This window comes from Vespa mandarinia, chromosome 7 (genome assembly GCF_050613455.1).
Source record: "Vespa mandarinia isolate Hongniang chromosome 7, ASM5061345v1, whole genome shotgun sequence".
Taxonomy (NCBI): Eukaryota; Metazoa; Arthropoda; class Insecta; order Hymenoptera; family Vespidae; genus Vespa; species Vespa mandarinia.
In genome coordinates this window covers 5,142,501-5,161,380 of record NC_140816.1, presented here as the reverse complement: position 1 = coordinate 5,161,380, position 18,880 = coordinate 5,142,501, and the positions used below count along the sequence as shown (strand labels likewise).

The 18,880-nt window shown below is 30.3% G+C and overlaps 2 protein-coding genes across 16 annotated transcripts in view; both read left to right on the top strand.

The window, feature by feature from the left end:
- Positions 1-17: 17 nt before the first annotated feature.
- On the top strand, positions 18-2,071 carry LOC118440657 (KICSTOR complex protein kaptin). 3 transcript variants are annotated; one of them, XM_035863998.2, is made up of 7 exons: positions 18-370; positions 453-718; positions 792-958; positions 1,039-1,217; positions 1,337-1,412; positions 1,480-1,771; positions 1,850-2,071. In XM_035863998.2, the coding sequence occupies exons 1-7, from the start codon at positions 166-168 to the stop codon at positions 1,919-1,921; spliced, it is 1,257 nt and encodes a 418-aa protein (XP_035719891.1). In that variant the 5' UTR covers positions 18-165; the 3' UTR covers positions 1,922-2,071. The 3 variants fall into 3 exon arrangements, with proteins under 3 accessions (XP_035719891.1, XP_035719892.1, XP_035719893.1); XM_035863999.2 differs by having other exon boundaries at positions 191-332; positions 1,850-2,070; XM_035864000.2 differs by having other exon boundaries at positions 227-359.
- Positions 2,072-2,474: 403 nt separating this feature from the next.
- Positions 2,475-18,880, top strand: part of lap (phosphatidylinositol-binding clathrin assembly protein lap) — a 23,741-nt gene continuing 7,335 nt past the window's right edge. For 7 of the 13 annotated variants that reach the window (XM_085658054.1, XM_085658049.1, XM_085658052.1 and 4 more), the window contains exons 1-14: positions 2,475-2,633; positions 3,163-3,448; positions 12,183-12,325; positions 12,404-12,479; positions 13,443-13,457; positions 13,955-14,057; positions 14,174-14,382; positions 14,489-14,595; positions 14,699-14,740; positions 14,851-14,945; positions 17,129-17,297; positions 17,465-17,584; positions 18,265-18,397; positions 18,545-18,628. In XM_085658054.1, the coding sequence (XP_085514180.1) occupies positions 3,319-3,448; positions 12,183-12,325; positions 12,404-12,479; positions 13,443-13,457; positions 13,955-14,057; positions 14,174-14,382; positions 14,489-14,595; positions 14,699-14,740; positions 14,851-14,945; positions 17,129-17,297; positions 17,465-17,584; positions 18,265-18,397; positions 18,545-18,628 (1,426 nt within the window). In that variant the 5' untranslated portion in view covers positions 2,475-2,633; positions 3,163-3,318. Of the gene's footprint in view, positions 2,753-3,162; positions 3,449-12,182; positions 12,326-12,403; positions 12,480-13,442; positions 13,458-13,954; positions 14,058-14,173; positions 14,383-14,488; positions 14,596-14,698; positions 14,741-14,850; positions 14,946-17,128; positions 17,298-17,464; positions 17,585-18,264; positions 18,398-18,544; positions 18,629-18,880 lie in introns of all 13 variants that reach the window. The other 6 variants (XM_085658046.1, XM_085658055.1, XM_085658058.1 and 3 more) reach the window with 6 other exon arrangements.

The window sequence follows — 18,880 nt, the reverse complement described above, 5'->3', positions numbered from 1 at the left end:
TCGGTAATTAACTTTCATGTGTAGTATCCTAGAAGGTTAAATATCAACTATCGTCAATTGTAAAACATTCTAAAAATAAAGGATATATAAATTTATTTATATGATTATATAAAAGTGATAATTGTAGGATTATTTTTGTGTAATATCGGTGTATATAATATCATCATGACCAATTTAATTGATGCACATTGGTTTCCATTGGCTTCGCAAAGCAATATTTATTCAATGACACAGTTATGTTCACTTAGTGGGGTTAATAAAGTTTTGGTGGCATCTTTGAAAAGAAAGATATACTCGTGCGAATATCATATTACGCCAAAATGGAATTTGAGGCCAGTAGTCAAGGAATTACTCTTCACGTACATTCCTAGTTTGTGATTTTATGTATAATGTCAAATAAAATTTATTGAAAATGCTGTACTTATATAAAAATCTTTAATCATTTTTGTTAGATGGGGCTGAAATTATTGCAATTGATGCTTATAACAAAATGGATGTGGGCGATGGATTTGTTATAGGAATAACAATTATTAAAACGAGCACAAATACATCAGTTGAAAGATACCTGAATATATATTCTGAAGGTGTTGTGGATGGAGAAGGAGATGAAAATAGTACAATTGAAACTATAGCACAAAATTGTCTTATGGTAGAATTATCATATACTCCATATCATTTATATCATACAATATTACCACATCAAGCTTCTGGCAATGAGGTTTTTATATATTATTAAAAAATCTTTTTAAAAATATAAAATCTGTTCTTTTAATTTTATATTTGTCTTACAGGTGATTTGGTTAATTTCTGGAAGTGATTATAAGATTCATATGATTATGGAAGATAAATTAACTCATGGGTATATTGAACCATCTATTGAAAAATATTTTCCAGAACTACATAATATTCAAGCTATTTGTTTATGGATAAGTGTTTATTATTTTGATAATTATAAATGGTAATTTGTATAATAATTATTATAAATTTTTTATAGACAAGATTTTGGAATTATATGTCCTCTCAATATTTTTTTTTTAGGCGACTCAGTGCAATTGGATGTGAATGTGGTTTAGTCAAAGTAGCTTTAGTGGATGTCTTAGAAATACAGATGGTTAGAAATTGGTCATTGAGATATGATAAACCAATTTCAAGTATACATATATTTCCTCATAGAAATAATATTCCTCCACCATCATCATTAAATTATGAATGTAAATGTAGGTTAATTTTATAATTAAATAAAAATTGAACTATAATATGTTTGTATAAACTTTTCAGTAGTAATAATAAGTTTATCATTAGAATTAAATAATTAAAATTTTTTTTTTTTTAATAGCTAAAGAATCTTTCTCAGATGAGGATCCAATATTGAACATCTTGATTGGTAATACAAGCAATGCTATTGTCTTTATGTAAGCAAACTTATTTTTATATTAATTTTAATGTCAATCTTCTTAATAATGTAATACATTTTGATAGGGATATTTTGCATTGTGGAATGGAAAAAGATATGATATTAAATGGTAGTGATTTATCAGATTGTATATTATGTACATGTGTTGCGGATATAAACATGGATGGTCAAAATGAAATACTGTTAGGCACATATGGACAGGAAGTTTTAATTTTTGCATTATCAGGTGATACATGGGAATTATCTGTACGAAAATTATTTGATGCTCCGGTACATTCTATATCTTATATGGATATAACCAATGATGGTATGAAAGAACTTATTGTTCTTACGCAACGAGGAGTGCATATATTGCAGGTTACAATATTTTCAACATTAAATATTGCAATTGTAAAGTGTGTATTAATAATTTATATTTAATTTTTCATTTTTTAGCATAACACAGTAGTTGTTAAAGATAAATGGAAGGAAATGTTTAGAAATTTGTTAATTAAAAGTGGTAGGTGAAAGTAGTAAAATATCAATTCACACAATATTTTTTGTTCTTGAATTAATTATAATACACCAAAGAAAGAAAGAAAAAAAACTAGTGCTAACGTAACTTTTTTTTTTTTTAATTAATTTGTATTTTTATACATATCAAATTTGGAAAAAAAAATTAATACAATAAATAATAATTTTATGCGAAATAATTCTTACTTTCAGTTGTAACACATTATATATATTATCCTGTAGTATTTATTCATACTGTTCATATAATATAATAATTTAAAAAAATATTATAAAACTATATAGAGATGAAGATATCTTTTTCAAAAATCTGCAGTAAATAAAAATAAGATAAAACGATATGTAAAGATAATTTAAAGGTTACAATTTTCGCGCCGTCTGATCGGTGAAGGTGCGCCAGGTGTATTAATGATCATGTGACCATATCGCAACGTCATTGGACGGTATGACGATCGACGGTCGATGTTCGAGGAGGGAGCATCGATCAGTACTTGTACGCGATTGGTTCAGCCGAGGGAGGTATGAATGGTGGGGGGAGGATAGCGAGGTCGCCATCTTAAAGCAATTCGCGATAGCCTCTCGTCGCCGGTGCGAAGCCGAGCTGTTGTCGTCGTGGTTGTCGTTTTCGTCGTTCTCGTCGTCGCGTTCAGAGCTGAGCCGTATTAGCCTGGCGAGCGTGTAAACGCGAGCGCGAGCTCGTACGGCTCCGGTAGGTGATATACGCGAGAAAAAGAGTAGAAAGAGGGAATTTGGGCGAGGAGAGACAAAAGTATATCTGTCGAAAGGACAGTTAATCAACGTTTAACGTCTCGTGCGGAAGACACTTAGGTGGTGCCAATTCGGCTTTTCATTTTCTTTTCCTACCCTGTGTCTTCTACTATCTTGCTCGTGTAATCGTGTTATCTCTCTCTCTCTCTCTCTCTCTCTCTCTCTCTCTCTCTCTCTCTCTTTCTCTCTCTCTCTCTTTCTCTCTCTCTCTCTCTCTCTCTCTCTCTCTCTCTCTCTCTGTTTGATTCTCACTTCCTCTTTCTCCCTCTTTCACTTTTCGCTTTCTTCCGAATCCACGTCCGCGAAGAGATATATACGCATACGAGTATATTCACTTAGAAAGACACACACTGTCTCTCTCTCTCTCTCGCTCTCTCTCTCTCTCTCTCTCGCTCTCTCTCTCTCTCTCTCTCTCTCTCTCTCTCTCTCTCTCTACACACACACACACACACACACATACATACACACAGAATCGGACACCTCGGTAGTGGCCGTGCGCCGAGTGGTACATGCTGTTTGAGAGAGTGACCACAGAAGGAAACGACGAATACTTGCTGACAAATACGTTCGGTTTTGAAGAGTCGTCGACGTAGGGGAAGGAAAGTGACAGGAAGAAGGACGGCAGTATGGCGGGACAAACGATAAACGACAGGCTACTAGCTGCCAGACACAGCATCGCTGGGCAAGGGCTCGCTAAGTCCGTATGCAAAGCGACCACCGAGGAGATGATAGGACCCAAAAAGAAACATCTCGATTGTAAGTCCCTTTTAAGCTCTATTTTTTTCTCAACGTCTTTTCTATTTCTTTTATAAAGTATTTTATGTCTCCCCTCACCTTTTTTTTTTATTCTTCCTGGGTTACATCGACTTTCGACTCGACCGACTAGACTCAACTTTATCGATTCGGCTCGATCTGAATGTCCTTTTTATGACCCTTCGGTTTCAGTACTAAAGACGAGCAATCATTTAGCACCCTTTGTCTTTCGACTTTCGCGAAGAGAGTATGTAGAAGGCGAGAATGCAGTGAGACCAGTTACGCTCAAGGAAGATAGAGAGAGAGAGAGAGAGAGAGAGAGAGAGAGAGAGAGAGAGAGAGAGAGAGAGAGAGAGAAAGAGTGAAAAAGTAAGAGAGAGGGGAGAGACAGAGTGAGCGAGTAAGAGAGAGGGAGAGAGAGGGCGAATGCTCGCGCTCACGTCGATGCGCCGCACGTCGTAGTGAGGTCATTCGATTTTGAGTATGTGCGACATGACAAAATTTTGTTCATGTTTCACCATTTCAAAAAAGATTAAATACGAGAAAGAATTTATGATGACAGGGATCCCAGTTTTTCTACGTTCTTATGACGATACTCATAATAGTACTATCAGCCTGTTATATGATTTATTGATTTTACTCGAGGAACATTGATTTTTTTCCATGCTTGACTTCACCCAAGTACCATACGTTTTAAGATACGCGATATTTATCTTTAATGCGCCGACTACTGAACGATTTTGGACAAGATAATTGAGAAATCCTTTAGTTCTAATGCAAACAAAATATTAGAAAATGTTGACTCACTTTTTATGCGAACAAAATATTTCGGCCTTATTAAAGTTGTTTTATAAGAATATTAATTAAAAGTATTGTCTTTGATATTATGGCTCAAATTTAAAAGAATGTAAGATGCCTTGCATCTATCAAAGATATATTGGCTTTAGCTTTTTCTTAGAAATTGTTCGAGGCTAACAAGAATGAATCATCGTTCCTGGTATGATACATAGATGTACGGTAATATATTATATTATATTATATTATATTATATTATATTATATATTATATTGTATCAAATTAGTTTTATCTAATGTTTCTAAATAATGTAATAACAATTTTTCACAATGACTACTTTCATCGGTAAACTTTTCTCCATAAAGTTTTAATAAATTTATCATTATGGAATATGCAACAATAGGAGCATAATTTTGAAGGACATTGCAAACATTATAAATTAGCAAGACAATAATTTTATATCAAGATTTGCTATTTTGCGTGCCAATCCAATATTACATTTATGTTGGATGATTATGTTTGTTTACGAGTTATATATCATCCACATTTATTAATACAGCTATACGTATGATACAGCTATACATATACCGTAGTGCTGTTTGTGATGAGGAATTATAAGTTTATTATAGGAAGACAACAAATTTATTGGTAAGATCACAGTATAACCAAAGGTCATTCGAGTAGGAACAAGGTTATTTTCTTTATATAGCTTAACATTGAAATATTTCATAGTTATAATTTTATGAAGTAAAAGAAAAGAAAAGAGAAAAATGTATATTTACAAAAAAAAAAAAAAAAAAGAAAAAAAAAGAATATCATGGGAAGTTCATTAAATTATTTTATATTTTTGATTTAAGTGAGATTATTAAATGAAATGGGTAATGAAATGTCAAGAAGTAAACTTGAGAAGTAGACTTATTCATTTAAGCTCATAAATATAAAGTACCTTTAGAGAGAGAGAGAGAGAGAGAGAGAGAGAGAGAGAGAGAGAGAGAGAGAGAGAGAGAGAGAGAGAGAGAGAGAGAGAGAGAGAGAGAGAGAGAGAGAGAGAGAGAGAGAGAGAGAGAGAGAGAGAGCGAGTGTGTCAGTCTCTTATATGGTTTACACGTTCTCTCGTGCGTATCCTTTCGCTATTCTCGTACAAATTAGAATTAATTTTCTGGAAAATCAAGAAAAACGATCCTTTCATAAAGCTTATAAATTTAGAATATATTCGCATATGTTGAATATTGAAGAACAAATGATTCGTAGAAACGAGAATTATTTTATCACGGGATACGCCCTTATTCGATTAAATTTTCATAAAATATAGGTTATCTTCGTTTAAGTTCTAATAGTAAGAGTCATACTTCATTGAAAGTATTTAATTGTTTTGAGTCTCTCGATTTTAATTTTACTTTATTTTCTTACGATGTATTGTGTTATAAATATCTTTAAAAAAAAAAAAAGAAGAAAAGATATATAAATATGTAGAAAAGATTGTATTATTCTCATGTTGAATCAATCAGTCGTGTCATGTACGATGAAAAAAAATTCTATATAGATAATTCTCGAATCGTTAAAATTCGACAGAGACGATCGTGTCCAATCGTTCGTTCTACGAAGAATACAGAAAGAGAAAAGAAAATATTGAAGAGACTTTAGAATCGTTTGATTTATCAATATAACTATCTACATGTAGTTTCGAACAAACCAAAAGCTATTATTATTATTAGTACATATTATTAGCATCTCATTACGATTAGAACCTTAACTTTTTCCTGGGATTCCTGGGTGTCAATTTGTGAGAATAAATCTGCTTATTTTCAATGATAGTTCGTAACACGCCTGTTATAACGCTTCGATAACTTGAAAGTTTCGATAATGTTGCAAAAATGCATATTGTTTCCCCGGTCGGCAGATAAGTGATATAACTTCATCGAGAGCGAAAGTAAGTAAATACAAAAAGAGAAATATAATGGATACGCGTGTGCATGTATATATAGACCTTTGGTGAGCTTGCATGAAAACGATGCTCATTATCATAAAAGCGACGGCGCGTGTCCGTACTGACCGTTACCGGTCTCCCAACTGTGTGTGTACGTATGTATATCTCCAGACTTGGACGGGGGCGTAAATGATAAAATTCTTCGAAGGCGCGATAACGCCAATCAAAAATTGAAACACGAGAAAAAAAAAGTATGACTTTTCACAGATCTTACCCTTTTTGCAATGAGTTAACGTCGATAATAAATCAGTGAGGGGAAACTTTCTCTTTCATCTCTCTTTCTCTTTCTCTTTCTCTCTCTCTCTCTCTCTCTCTCTCTCTCTCTCTCTCTTTCTCTCTCTCTCTCTCACTCTCTCTCTCACTCTCTCTTTCTCTTACATTTTGTTTTCTTTTAATATTTTTTTCTTTTTTTTTTTACATGTACGTTAATTTATAATAATATAACATATATTTTTTCCCCGTTTATCGGTAATTATATGGATCAGCGTGAAGGTCGGTAAAACGAATTGTTGTTGTCTTCATAATTTGCGCCATGTTTTCACGTATTTTAAATTCACTCTTCGACGAAGTGGCGCTAAATTCAAATTTCGATTCGCGTAGTATCGAATTCCAATTTCAACGGTGCTACATACATACATATATACATACATATATACATACATACATACATACATACATACATACATACATACATACATACATACATACATACATACATACATACATACATACATACATACATACATACATACATACATACATACATACATACATACATACATACATACATACATACATACATACATACATACATACATACATACATACATACATACATACATACATACATACATACATACATACATATATTTTTTTTTTCTTATCGTATAATTTCTTTTATTTCATGCCATATCGAACCAATCGCTTTATACGGGCTGTTTCTATATAGTCATAATGATCTTATAAGGTGGCATTAGGAACGAGGGTAAACGTATTATCGTAATTGAAATAAAAGATGGAAAAAAGAAGGAAAGAAAGAAAGAGAGAAAAAAGAAGAACGAAGAAAAGAAATAAAGATAGATATAGATAACGTGAATAAAGATAGATATAGATAATATGAATGCAAGTGAGCGTGAAAAAAGTATGCACGAGTATATATTATATTATGCGTATACGTTAAAGGATGTGCGAGAAGTATAGAGAAATACACATCGTTTCTTTTTTCTTCTCCCCCCTCTCGCCCCCATTTACAAATACGTAAATCATATTTGTTGTTGGTCCTCCTTTTTTCCTCGCTCTTCTTCCTCTTCGATAAGAACTGAACGACCACGATCTCACGGCACGCTTCGCACGATTACGAGTAATGAGTATACAGTCTTTCTTTCGTGTGTTGTTAAAGCCGAGTAGGTGAATGACATCGGCACGTTTTCTTATTTGACCTATACCCTTTCGCTGATCTTGCGTTAAAGGCCAAAAAGCAAACTATACTGGACTCCTTGAAAGAGAGAGAGAGAGAGAGAGAAAGAGAGAAAGAAACATCTGTTTTGATCGAGCCGCCATTCTTTCACTGTTTCGTCCCTTTATTCATTCTTTTTTTTTTTCTACAAGGAGATAAACATTCGTTATTAGCGTTCCTTCTTAAAAATAAAAATTAAATTTACGAGAAGAATCCTCGAGGAGAATGACCTATCGAATTGCTTCAAGTTTTGATTTCTTGTCTATGCTCCAAATTTTCTTTTACTTGAGATATTTATTTATTTATTTATTTTTCGTATGAAAATAATATTAGATATATTATATATTATATATATATCTCTCTCTTTCTTTAAAGATTGTGTTATTAATGTATGAATTTTCTTTTCTTTTTTCTTTTTTCTTTCCTTCCTTTTTTTCTCTCTCCTTATATTTATAGAACCTATTATAAATGCATAATAATTGATAATTGTTTTATGTAAAAAAAAAAAAGAAAAAAAAAAAAAAAAGAAAGGCTTAACGTATAAATATGTTAGTTCTTTTTGTTTTGTTTTTGATCGGTATTTTAGCTGGATCATTGAGTAAACGAGCGTTTTTATCGTATGAATCGAGAAGTTTCGAAAGAAAGATCGCGTGAGCCGATAAGCAAGACATGTATGTATATATTTTCTAAGTAAGAGTCAACCACACCACGTCATCTACGATTCTCATTCTCATTGAGTTGAATGAGATACGAGGATGATAAAGAAATTTTATATATTTATAAATTTGACATTATTTCGAAAGTTTAATTATGTATTTCGATTTAATTCATTGATTAATTTGTTACGTCACGTGGAAGACAAATTATTAATGAAATGAAATAAAAATAAAAATTAAAAAAAAGAAAAAAAAAGGAAAAAAGAAAACAACAGAGAAAAAACTGAAAAAAAGAAAGATGAAAAAGAGAAAAAAGAAAAAACTCACTTTTTATACCGATAATAGTGATCATATTTGCATTTGAGAAACTTAATGACGTTTTACGATCGAGTTTGGTTGCTTCAAGGAATAAATTATTCAAGAGAAACGTATTTTAATTTTTTGCATATAATTTCATCAAATTAATTCCAAGGAAAGATCGTTTAAAGAAAAAAGACTTCGATATAGAATTTATGATATTACTACTTAGGTCACTCTCTCTCTTTGCGTCTCTGGATGAGAATTAATCGTTTATATTGAGAACGTTCTTTTTTATTCACTTTGAAAACGTTCTTTCTTTTACATTCGGCGATATATATATTTTAATATTCATTTTTTTTTCTTCTTCTCTTCAATCGAATCGAATCGAATCGTATCGTATCGAATCGAATTGAATTGAATTGAATTGAATTGAATCGAATCGAATCGAATCAAATCGTAGCAAAGTATATAAGTAATCGGTAAAATTTGAATTTCATTACTTATACTTGCCTAACGGATGATTACGTACGTGTCACACGTGTCTTTGATATTTGCTTTGAAAGTGGAGATCATAGAAAGCGTATATCTAATGTATACTTCTGTGTTCAGAGTTATATCGACTTGTAAAAGAAAAAAATAGTGTCTTTTTTTTTCTTTTTTTTTTTTTTTTTGGATAATTGGAAAGAAAATTATATAGAAGAATGAAAGTTGAAGGAACTCAGTAATAATCGTACGTATAATATAAATCGACGTGTGATTACTTTAATATAGAGTGAAGATATTAATAAATTTGGTTTCTTTTTTTTTTTTTTTACCTATCAAAGGACGCCGTATTATTTAGTTTATTTTTGTTACGACTATAAAATTCCTTTACTTTTTTTTTTTTCTTTTTTTTTTTTTTTCATTAATCCTAGAATCGAACAATTTAAATTGTGGAAGTAAAATCGTTATCATGTTACTTATACGAGACAAGCTAAATGAAAATTAATCGACGTTTTCTGTTCTATCTGTCTCTCTCTGTCTATCTGTCTGTCTCTCTCTCTCTATCTCTCTCTTTTTATTAACAAAAATGGTGAGGAATCAACGTTTTCTCCTTTAGGTAGTTGCGTCTCGAAGGTAAACAAGAATCAGGAAAGTAAATCGGTCCTTCTCTTCCTCTCTCTCTCTCTCTCTCTCTCTCTCTCTCTCTCTCTCTCTCTTTCTCTCTCTCTCTCTCTCTCCATCCCTCTCCCCCTCACTCTTTCCCCCTCCCTTTTTTCTCTTTAATTCCAAAGGAACGAGAGTTGACACATTTAACACATGCGTTCTCTCTAAGAGAGAAATGCGTCCGATGGAAGAGCGTAGCAGCGCTTATGTGCGTTGAAGCGTTGGAGCGATGCCAGTAGTAAAACCAAATTAGCCGCCGTCCATACATGCGCGGGGGTGTATAATTAGAACAGGAAAGCTGTCAAGGTCAAGTACACGTTACTTTAGAAAGACGACGGTCACTCAATCTTTAAAGACAGACACCCGCGTGTGCATCACATCGCATTACTTAGTACATACGGTCATAGGACGCATGTTTTGTTTTTCTTTCCTTTCTTTCTTTCTTTCTTTCTTTCTTTCTTTCTTTCTTTCTTTCTTTCTTTTCTTTCTTTTCTTTCTTTTCTTTCTTTTCTTTTTTTTTTCTTTTTTAAGATTATTAAGTCCACATTTCTGTGTTAAAAGAGATGAAAGAGAAAAAGAGAGAGAGAGAGAGAGAGTGTGTGTATATGACAGAGAAAGAAAGGAAGTATTTGTTCTGTTCGTTCGTTCGTAAAATTTAATGGTAATTAGATTTTTATGTGTCAATGATATTTACCTTTTTTTTTTTTCTTTTCTTTTTTTATGTCTATCACAATGGAAATAGTGATTATTGAAGAAAGAGAAAGAGCAAGAGAGAATTTCTTTTTTCGTTCGTAAAATCGATCGACAAAATCAAATTGTCGTTCGTAAAGTTGATCGACAATTTAATTCTCATGTATCGATAATAATAGCTCTTCTTTATTTTTTTTTTTTCTATGTATATAATAACGTTAAAGATAATTATTGTTAAGTCGATTTGCTTTTAGTGTCACACTTACGCGAAAATGAGCCTTACGTAACGTATGTATGTATGTATGTATGTATGTATGTATGTATGTATGTATATATATATATATGTATATATATATATATATGTATATATGTATGTATGTATTCGCTGAATCAGTCATTTGCAATGGCATAAATCTGTAGGACTTATTATTCTCGAATAAACGAAAGTATTAATGTAATTGTTTTTTTTTTTTTATATGAACTTTTACGTGATAGCTCTATGTTTGTCTTAATATTGATAAGAATATTACATTACGTCTCAAATGTTGGTTATGTATATGCTAGCATTTCACATTGAAATGAGAAAATAAGAAGCGTTTACCTTAATAACGTAATTCTTTATGTTTTTATGAATCATTCATTCAAGATTTTCTTTGCCTCTTTTCCAAAGCTTTAACGATTTTATCTATATATACGTGTACATGCGCGCGCGTGTATATATATATATAATGTATATGTATGTATACGTACATACATATATATTACACGTATGTATATGTACAACCCAAGAAGCAGCTTGGCTTCGTCGTTACGATCAATACTTAAAGACCATACCTATCATTGTCCTACTCTACTTATTTCGGTTGTTAAAAATACCAAATTTGATACACCCATGTAAGTATATATATATATATATATATATATATATATATATATATATATAATACAGTACATAATCGATCTTTGATCTCTATAAAGTTGAACAATCTGCCCATTTGTACTACGTACATCGTATATTTTACGTATACTTATACATACATATACTTACATATACTTATATGATAAATCACGATAATTATAAGATACTATTTTATCAAATAATCTTTGTAAAAAGTTACGTAGTTGACAAAGCAAACAAATGCTTTGTAGATCGATCGACATTTTCATCAGTTTAAAAGGTAATCTCTTAAAATGAGATGAGAGAGAGAGAAAGAGAGAGAGGGGGGGAGAGAGAGAGAAAGGGAGGAGGGTTGGATGGGCGACGGATGAGATGGGCTAGGAGAAGAGGGGAGATAGTATTCTTTCTTTCTCTTCGTTCTCTTGAGCATTTAACGAGCTCTATCTTTAGGACAACTAGGGATGTGGATCATTGATCGTTATCTGTGCATCAGGGAGACATTGCACTGGTTCCGGTCCTTGACCTCCCTGATTCGGGATCGTACTTGATGAGATTACTTCTGCCAATCGACAAGATTGACGTATAGATTTTCAGCCTTTCGAACCTAAACGATCATTCTGGATTGATCGGACAAAATTGATATTGACGTCGTCTGATCTGACATTTTACATTACGTAAACTTAAGCGATAGTTTTCCTTTGACAATTTTGATTTATCTTTTTATATAAATTCCTTGAAATATCGAAAATATATTTATCAATTCGAAAGAATATGTTTCTTCATTAAAATATTTTTTTATTATATTACAGATCTCATTCATTGTACGAACGAGCCAAACGTTTCGATACCACAACTCGCTAATCTTTTGATAGAACGATCCCAAAATACAAATTGGACGGTCGTTTTTAAAGCTCTTATAACGGTGCATCATATGCTTTGTTATGGCAACGAGGTAAATATACTTATTTCAAATATTTAATGTTTATTCGTTTACATTACGTTGAAATTAATGAACTCCTTTGTTTTCCAGAGGTTTACACAATACTTGGCGTCGAGCAACAGCACGTTTCAGCTCAGCAATTTCCTCGATAAAAGCGGAGTACAAGGTGAGCGAAGAAAAGGGTTCCGAGGATGAATGATGGTCGACCATAATTTTTAACATTTTATTTCTATCGATTCGATTTTTCTTTGTCTTTTCCTTTTCTTTACTTTTTCTTTTCTTTTCTTTTCTTTTTTATTATCGTACCGTACTCTCCGATACTAATAGACATAATAAAAAAATCAAAAGTTGTTTTGCAATGCCGGCAAAAATAATTGTTGATAATAAATTCGTAAAATAAATTCTGGCGCAATCATCGTATTGTTTATTATTTGTCGATAATGATTGCCGAAGAATATACTAAATAAATTTCTTAAAATTTTTGATTAATTAATTCCTTTCGTAAAGGACGTGTCAACAAGATTATTGTTATATGTATATCTTGAATAATAATTATTCATTTACTGCGTATATTATTGCAAATTCTTGTGAGGTAAAAGTAATTATTTGTATTTATCAGTTTGTTTTTTCGTTCGTACGTTCGTACGTTCATTCACTTGCCAGGAAAAAGTATTTATTTATTATTATACATATCTATATATGTATCTGAGTATGCATGAGGTACAATGATAAAATGGTATTTATTGCTTTAATAAGTTTACATTGCAAATTCTTATCTTCCTAATTGAAAATTGTAAAAAAAAAAAGAAAAAAAAAAAAAAAAAAAAAAAAGGGATTCCTTTTAAATTTTCTTTATGCCCGATATACCGACTCGCACTACGCATAAAAACACGTATATGCAGAAAAATGCATGGGAAAACATGGCTATTTATATACGTTCGTATCTACTGCTTTCTGTCCCTGTATTGTTTAATAACACTTTCAAACTAACTTCCTAGCTTCCTAGCATTGAAAACAACTACAGATCTATATGGGCAAAATCAATCTTTCTATTTTCCATGTATCTGGCATCTTTCTTCTCTTCTATGATTTACTAACTTGGATTAATTTTATCTCTGTTTGAGCACAGCAGGAGCACGCGTCGGTAAGTCGATTTCCTTTATACTTACAATGTCTTTTTTTTCGTTTATATAATTTATCAATATTATAAATAACACTCATTAGATATATACAGGCTGGGCCAAAAGTTTCTAAGTTAAAAAGAAATTTTTTTAAATGATTTACTATTTTTCGAAACTTCTCTTGGTATAATTTTTCTTTTTTTTCTAGATCGTAAAAATAGAAATTTTTAAAAATTTCGGAAAAGAGTAATTAATTTTTAAAGTCATTTAACAATTTTTAGTTCATCCTGTATTATGCCATTCAGCGTATGATCTATATTATAAATGTTTTGAATGTCATGCATTTTTATTTCTATTGATTCTTTATTCTTAATAGTTTCATTGTCAAGATCAAAACTGTTCTTACAATATTTTCTAATCAATTGTTCTAATCAATGAGTCTAATCAATATCAATGGTAATTTTATTAATGAAAATATTATGTGAATTAATATATTCTTTTTATTTTTATTGTTCGTTAGGTTACGACATGTCACCGTTTATCAGACGATATGCCAAATACTTGAACGAGAAGGCTCTTTCATACAGGACGGTGGCATTTGATTTCTGCAAAGTGAAAAGAGGGTAAGATAAAACTATTATTTGGTATATTATAAATCGATGTATTTAAATGTAATACAAAGTTAATGTTATTTTTTTTTTTTTTTTTTTTTTTCTTTTTTTTTTTTTTTTCTTTTTAGAAAAGAAGATGGCACGTTGCGTACTATGAATGCAGAAAAATTATTAAAAACTTTGCCTGTCCTACAATCACAATTAGACGCACTTCTCGAATTTGATTGTACAGCAAACGATCTTACAAATGGTGTTATAAACATGGCATTTATGCTTCTATTCCGAGACCTCATACGTTTGTTTGCCTGTTATAATGATGGAATTATTAACCTCTTAGGTAATATATATATATATAAAAGAAAAGAAAAAAGAAAAAAGAAAAAATTGATGATTATTAAAGTAATATATAATTTTTATATATTATCTTCTTTTATTATTTACAGAGAAGTATTTTGACATGAATAAGAAACAATGTCGAGATGCTTTGGAATTGTATAAAAAGTTTCTCATAAGAATGGATAGGGTTGGTGACTTCTTAAAAGTAGCAGAGGTAATTTATTTTTATAATTCTTTTCAATGAATTTTACATTTGTAATATTACATGTGGATTTAATTAATGGAACTTTTTTTTTTTTTTTTTTTTTTTTTAATAGGATGTTGGTATCGATAAAGGCGATATACCGGATTTAACAAAGGTAATGTTTTTAAAAATTACAAATTTTTAAAAAGTTAAATCTTTCTTTGCTATAATAATATATCTTCATTAATGAAAATTTGAATACTGAAATGAAAAGTATTTTTATAGGCACCAAGTAGCTTGTTAGATGCATTGGAACAACATCTTGCATCATTAGAAGGGAAAAAGGGCTCTGCTGCAAATACGCCAACGCAGTCAGCAAGGTATGTCAGCTTTCTTCGTATATTGATTTATTTACAAAAAAAAAAAAAAAAAAAAAAAAATAATAATAATAAACAAGGTAAATGGAAGAAGAGAAAATAGAGAGAAATATTTATTTTTAACGTATCAAGCTGGCATTATATTTAAGTTTTATTAATAAATTAGTAAAAAATGAGATCTTCTTCCAATATTTTCATTAAGCTTGCAATAATTTTCATTTTATTGCATAATGAATTGTTCCTAATGTATCAGTTTGAACGGATACGAAGAATGATAAGTAAAAATGTTTAAAATAGAAAAAAAAAAAAAAGAAATTTTTTTTTTTAACATTATGAAAATCATATAGGAAAATTGTTTAATTTATAGAATTATTGCCCAAGAAAATCAAAATCATTATTTCCTGTCATTTGTCATTACTTTACGGCTTTGGTCCAGTCATTCGGTAATTTCGAATGGCTGTTCACCATCGGTCATATCACAATTAAATCCTACAAAACAACTTAATTACAAACATCTCTGTCTACTCCTTTTTTTTTTCTTTTTCTCAAACATAAACCTCTTTGTAACTATCGTTAATTTATTTGTAGATCAATTGGACATGTGACACGGCTCATGTTTATTTAATACTTATACATAAAAGGAAATTTTTCTCTCTGTTTAATTTTGCTTACATGCTTTTTAGTTATGAGGTAATAGAAACGTAAATTAACCTTTGGAGCCTTTATCTTTCTATCATAACATCTCTTTCTCTCTCTCTCTCTCTCTCTCTCTCTCTCTCTCTCTCTCTCTCTCTTTCTTTCTCTCTCTCTCTTTCTCTCTCTCTCTCTCTCTCTCTTTCTCTCTTTCTCTCTCTCTCTCTCTCTAAATATCTCTCTAAATATCTCGATTGTTGTGAAAATTTTATTCTATATAATAGTCATAATATCGCATTAAAATATTTTTTTATACAGATATTTCCATATATTTATTGATTTTCTATATATATATTGATAATGGCTCAAAAGGTTGGATAATTTATATAAATATAATTTTTTCTTTCTTTTTTTTTTGTTTACGATTTGTACATACTCATTTGCATATTAAAATCACATTTCGATAGTCTATGCAAATGTAAAATATTATATTCGGCTTTTTTTGTTTTATTTTGCTTTTTATGTAATATTTTATACATCTCGTATAAGAGATGATATATGTGCTGAAAAAGATATAATTGGAGTAAAAGGACGATTTGACTGGCCAGAGCCTTAATGTAATTTTCAATATTTTCAAATGGCAAACGCAAATAAAATTATGTTATTGAATATGGATACTTTCATCTATTGCTTAGATTGTATCTTATTAATCATTGAGAGAATAATAATTGAAAAGATTTCTTTATCTTATATTTTCAATGTAAGAAAAAAAAAAGGAATAACAAATAAATATATATTCATATTTCTATAGTAATGCTATTAAAATAATGAGAACATATTTATATATACAGAATAATATGATAATATAAATAAGAGTCATTGAAATAAGATTTGATTAATAAATAAATAAATATAATTCATGATATCATATATTATTTGAAAGAACTTAGTTAATAATGTAAAATACATATTGATATTAAATGTTTATATATAATAGTCTGACTATCTATGTGACATATAAAATGATATTACAGCACATGTATTTATCTAAAGTTATGTATGCTTGGTAATGTAAATACCGTCGTGTGTAGCGTATTATGGATGCGTTCGTGATGTACACGCTTCTACGATGCATAATACGTAGCTTATTATGAATCGTTTTATATATAGTACAGAATTTCTCTCATTTATCAGACTTTCTCGTAGAGAATAATAATTAAATAAATGCATGTGTAAGTTTTTAAAAGCTATTTAAAGTATGAGGTGCACACAATTACTTAATTTTTTTTCTAGGCACTGTCGCATTTATACGTACTACACTACTCTTCTTTGTTTTTTGTTTGTCTTCTCCTTTATTTTCTATTATCAACTCTCCCTTTTATTCCTTTCATCACATTTATTTGTGCTAAAACAAAATCTCCTCCTTCTCTTTTCCATATATGTATATATATATATATATTTATATATCTATGTATGTATGTATATATGTATATATATATCCTACTTTTTCCCAATTACACACAATCCCCACGACCTTATCATTATCCAAGCAGCAATAGAACGAATATAAAGTCGGGAGTGTCCGCCCTGTCTTCCACCAGTACCGCATTTGGAACGGCAGCTAGTAACGCACGGCTCGATCATACTGGAAATGGACATATCGATGAAGCATTGAGGCAACAAGCTCTTGCGGAAGAAGAATCAGCTTTGAATCAGTACAAGGTAATCTTTTTATAGTTATACATGTCATTAAATACATATTAAATTAGCCACTTTAATTGGTAAACTTCGGAGTCTTCTTATTTCGTGTTTTTGCGTTTATGCTTTTGTGGTAATCGCAAAAGTGTTTACAAGATAAACTTATATGCAATTGCATTTTTCTAATTTAGGCAAAAGTGCAATCACCCCCAGGTGGTCCAAGTACAAATCCTTTCTTGAGTTCACCTACCAACAATGCCAATCAACCAATAGTTGATCTATTTAGTGCAGCACCATCAACGGATAGTCAGGTAATTGGATATTTTAAAAATGTAACAGGATATATTTTATATTTCTATTATTTACGAGGCAATTTCGAAACTTTTACGTCAAAATCAATAATAATCTTAGATATCTACATATATACATACTAAGAGCACAATCATGACGGCAGATGCAACATTAGGAATCACAGTCACACAGTTTTTATATCCTGGATTTCGAGTTTCTAAGAAATATTTGTTTGACTTAAGTCTCTTTAGTCTTATTAGTCCTTGTTTTTCTATAATTCGTAATAATTATTGCTCGTGTTCATCTATGATATTTTTTACAGGATATTTTTTTTTTCTTTTTTTTTTTTTTGACCTAACATTGCATACGTTTACCGTAATTAATTGCTACAGCATGGCAAGATGTGTGAGCCTATTTATTATTTTCTTTTTTTTATGGATCACTTACAAATTTGTTCGTTTAATTTTAATGTATATCAAATGTTAATAACTCTAATTGTTTATATTATATGTATATTATTATCGAATAATATTTTCAAAAGTTATATTAATAATTCATTATAAAATTAATATGACAAACCATATATGTATATATATGTCGTATAGATATATACGTGTATTTCGAAAAGATTTTTATGATTAGTACTAGATAAATTAATATTTAATATAAAAAAAAAAAATTATGTTTTATGATATTTTAGCCACAAAAAGCATCCGACGATTTGCTACAACTGGCAGGAAATCCTTTCGCAGATATGTTTGGCGCGCCACAACAAGCTCCACCTGCACAGTCTGCACAAGTACAAAATAATATGTGGATGACCAACGGTAATGGTAAATGCAACATTCGCTTAATTTTATATATATATATATATATATATATATATATATATATATATATATAATTTTTTTTTTTTTTTTTAGTTGTTTTCTTTATTTTTCTATTTTCCTATGATTTTTTCTTTGCTTTTGGTTTTTTAGGTTTTGCAGCGACACCAGCAAATAATAACTTTGTTACAGATAATAGCTTTTCCTCTGTTTTTGGAAATCAGGATCAACAGTCAAGTAAGTATTTAATTTTCATTTAATTAGATAATAATAAGACGTTAAAAAGTCATTATTTCAGTAAATTTTTATATTTTACATTCTCTATTTTCTTTTTATTATAAATATCGTTCTTTTGGCACAGAAAATCTTTTTGCCTGGTTTGTACGATCATTTGTAATACACACTTACACAGGTTACATTATTTCAAAGTTGACGTATTATCTTGGATTTATACAATTTACGCACATATTATACATACATACATATATA

Excerpts from the sequence above, each read along its gene's own strand:
- LOC118440657 (XM_035863998.2), top strand. The coding sequence starts at position 166 with ATGACCAATTTAATTGATGCACATTGGTTTCCATTGGCTTCGCAAAGC. Across the intron at positions 371-452 it reads ACTCTTCACGTACATTCCTA|ATGGGGCTGAAATTATTGCA; the intron begins GTTTGTGATTTT and ends CATTTTTGTTAG. Across the intron at positions 1,772-1,849 it reads GAGGAGTGCATATATTGCAG|CATAACACAGTAGTTGTTAA; the intron begins GTTACAATATTT and ends TTCATTTTTTAG.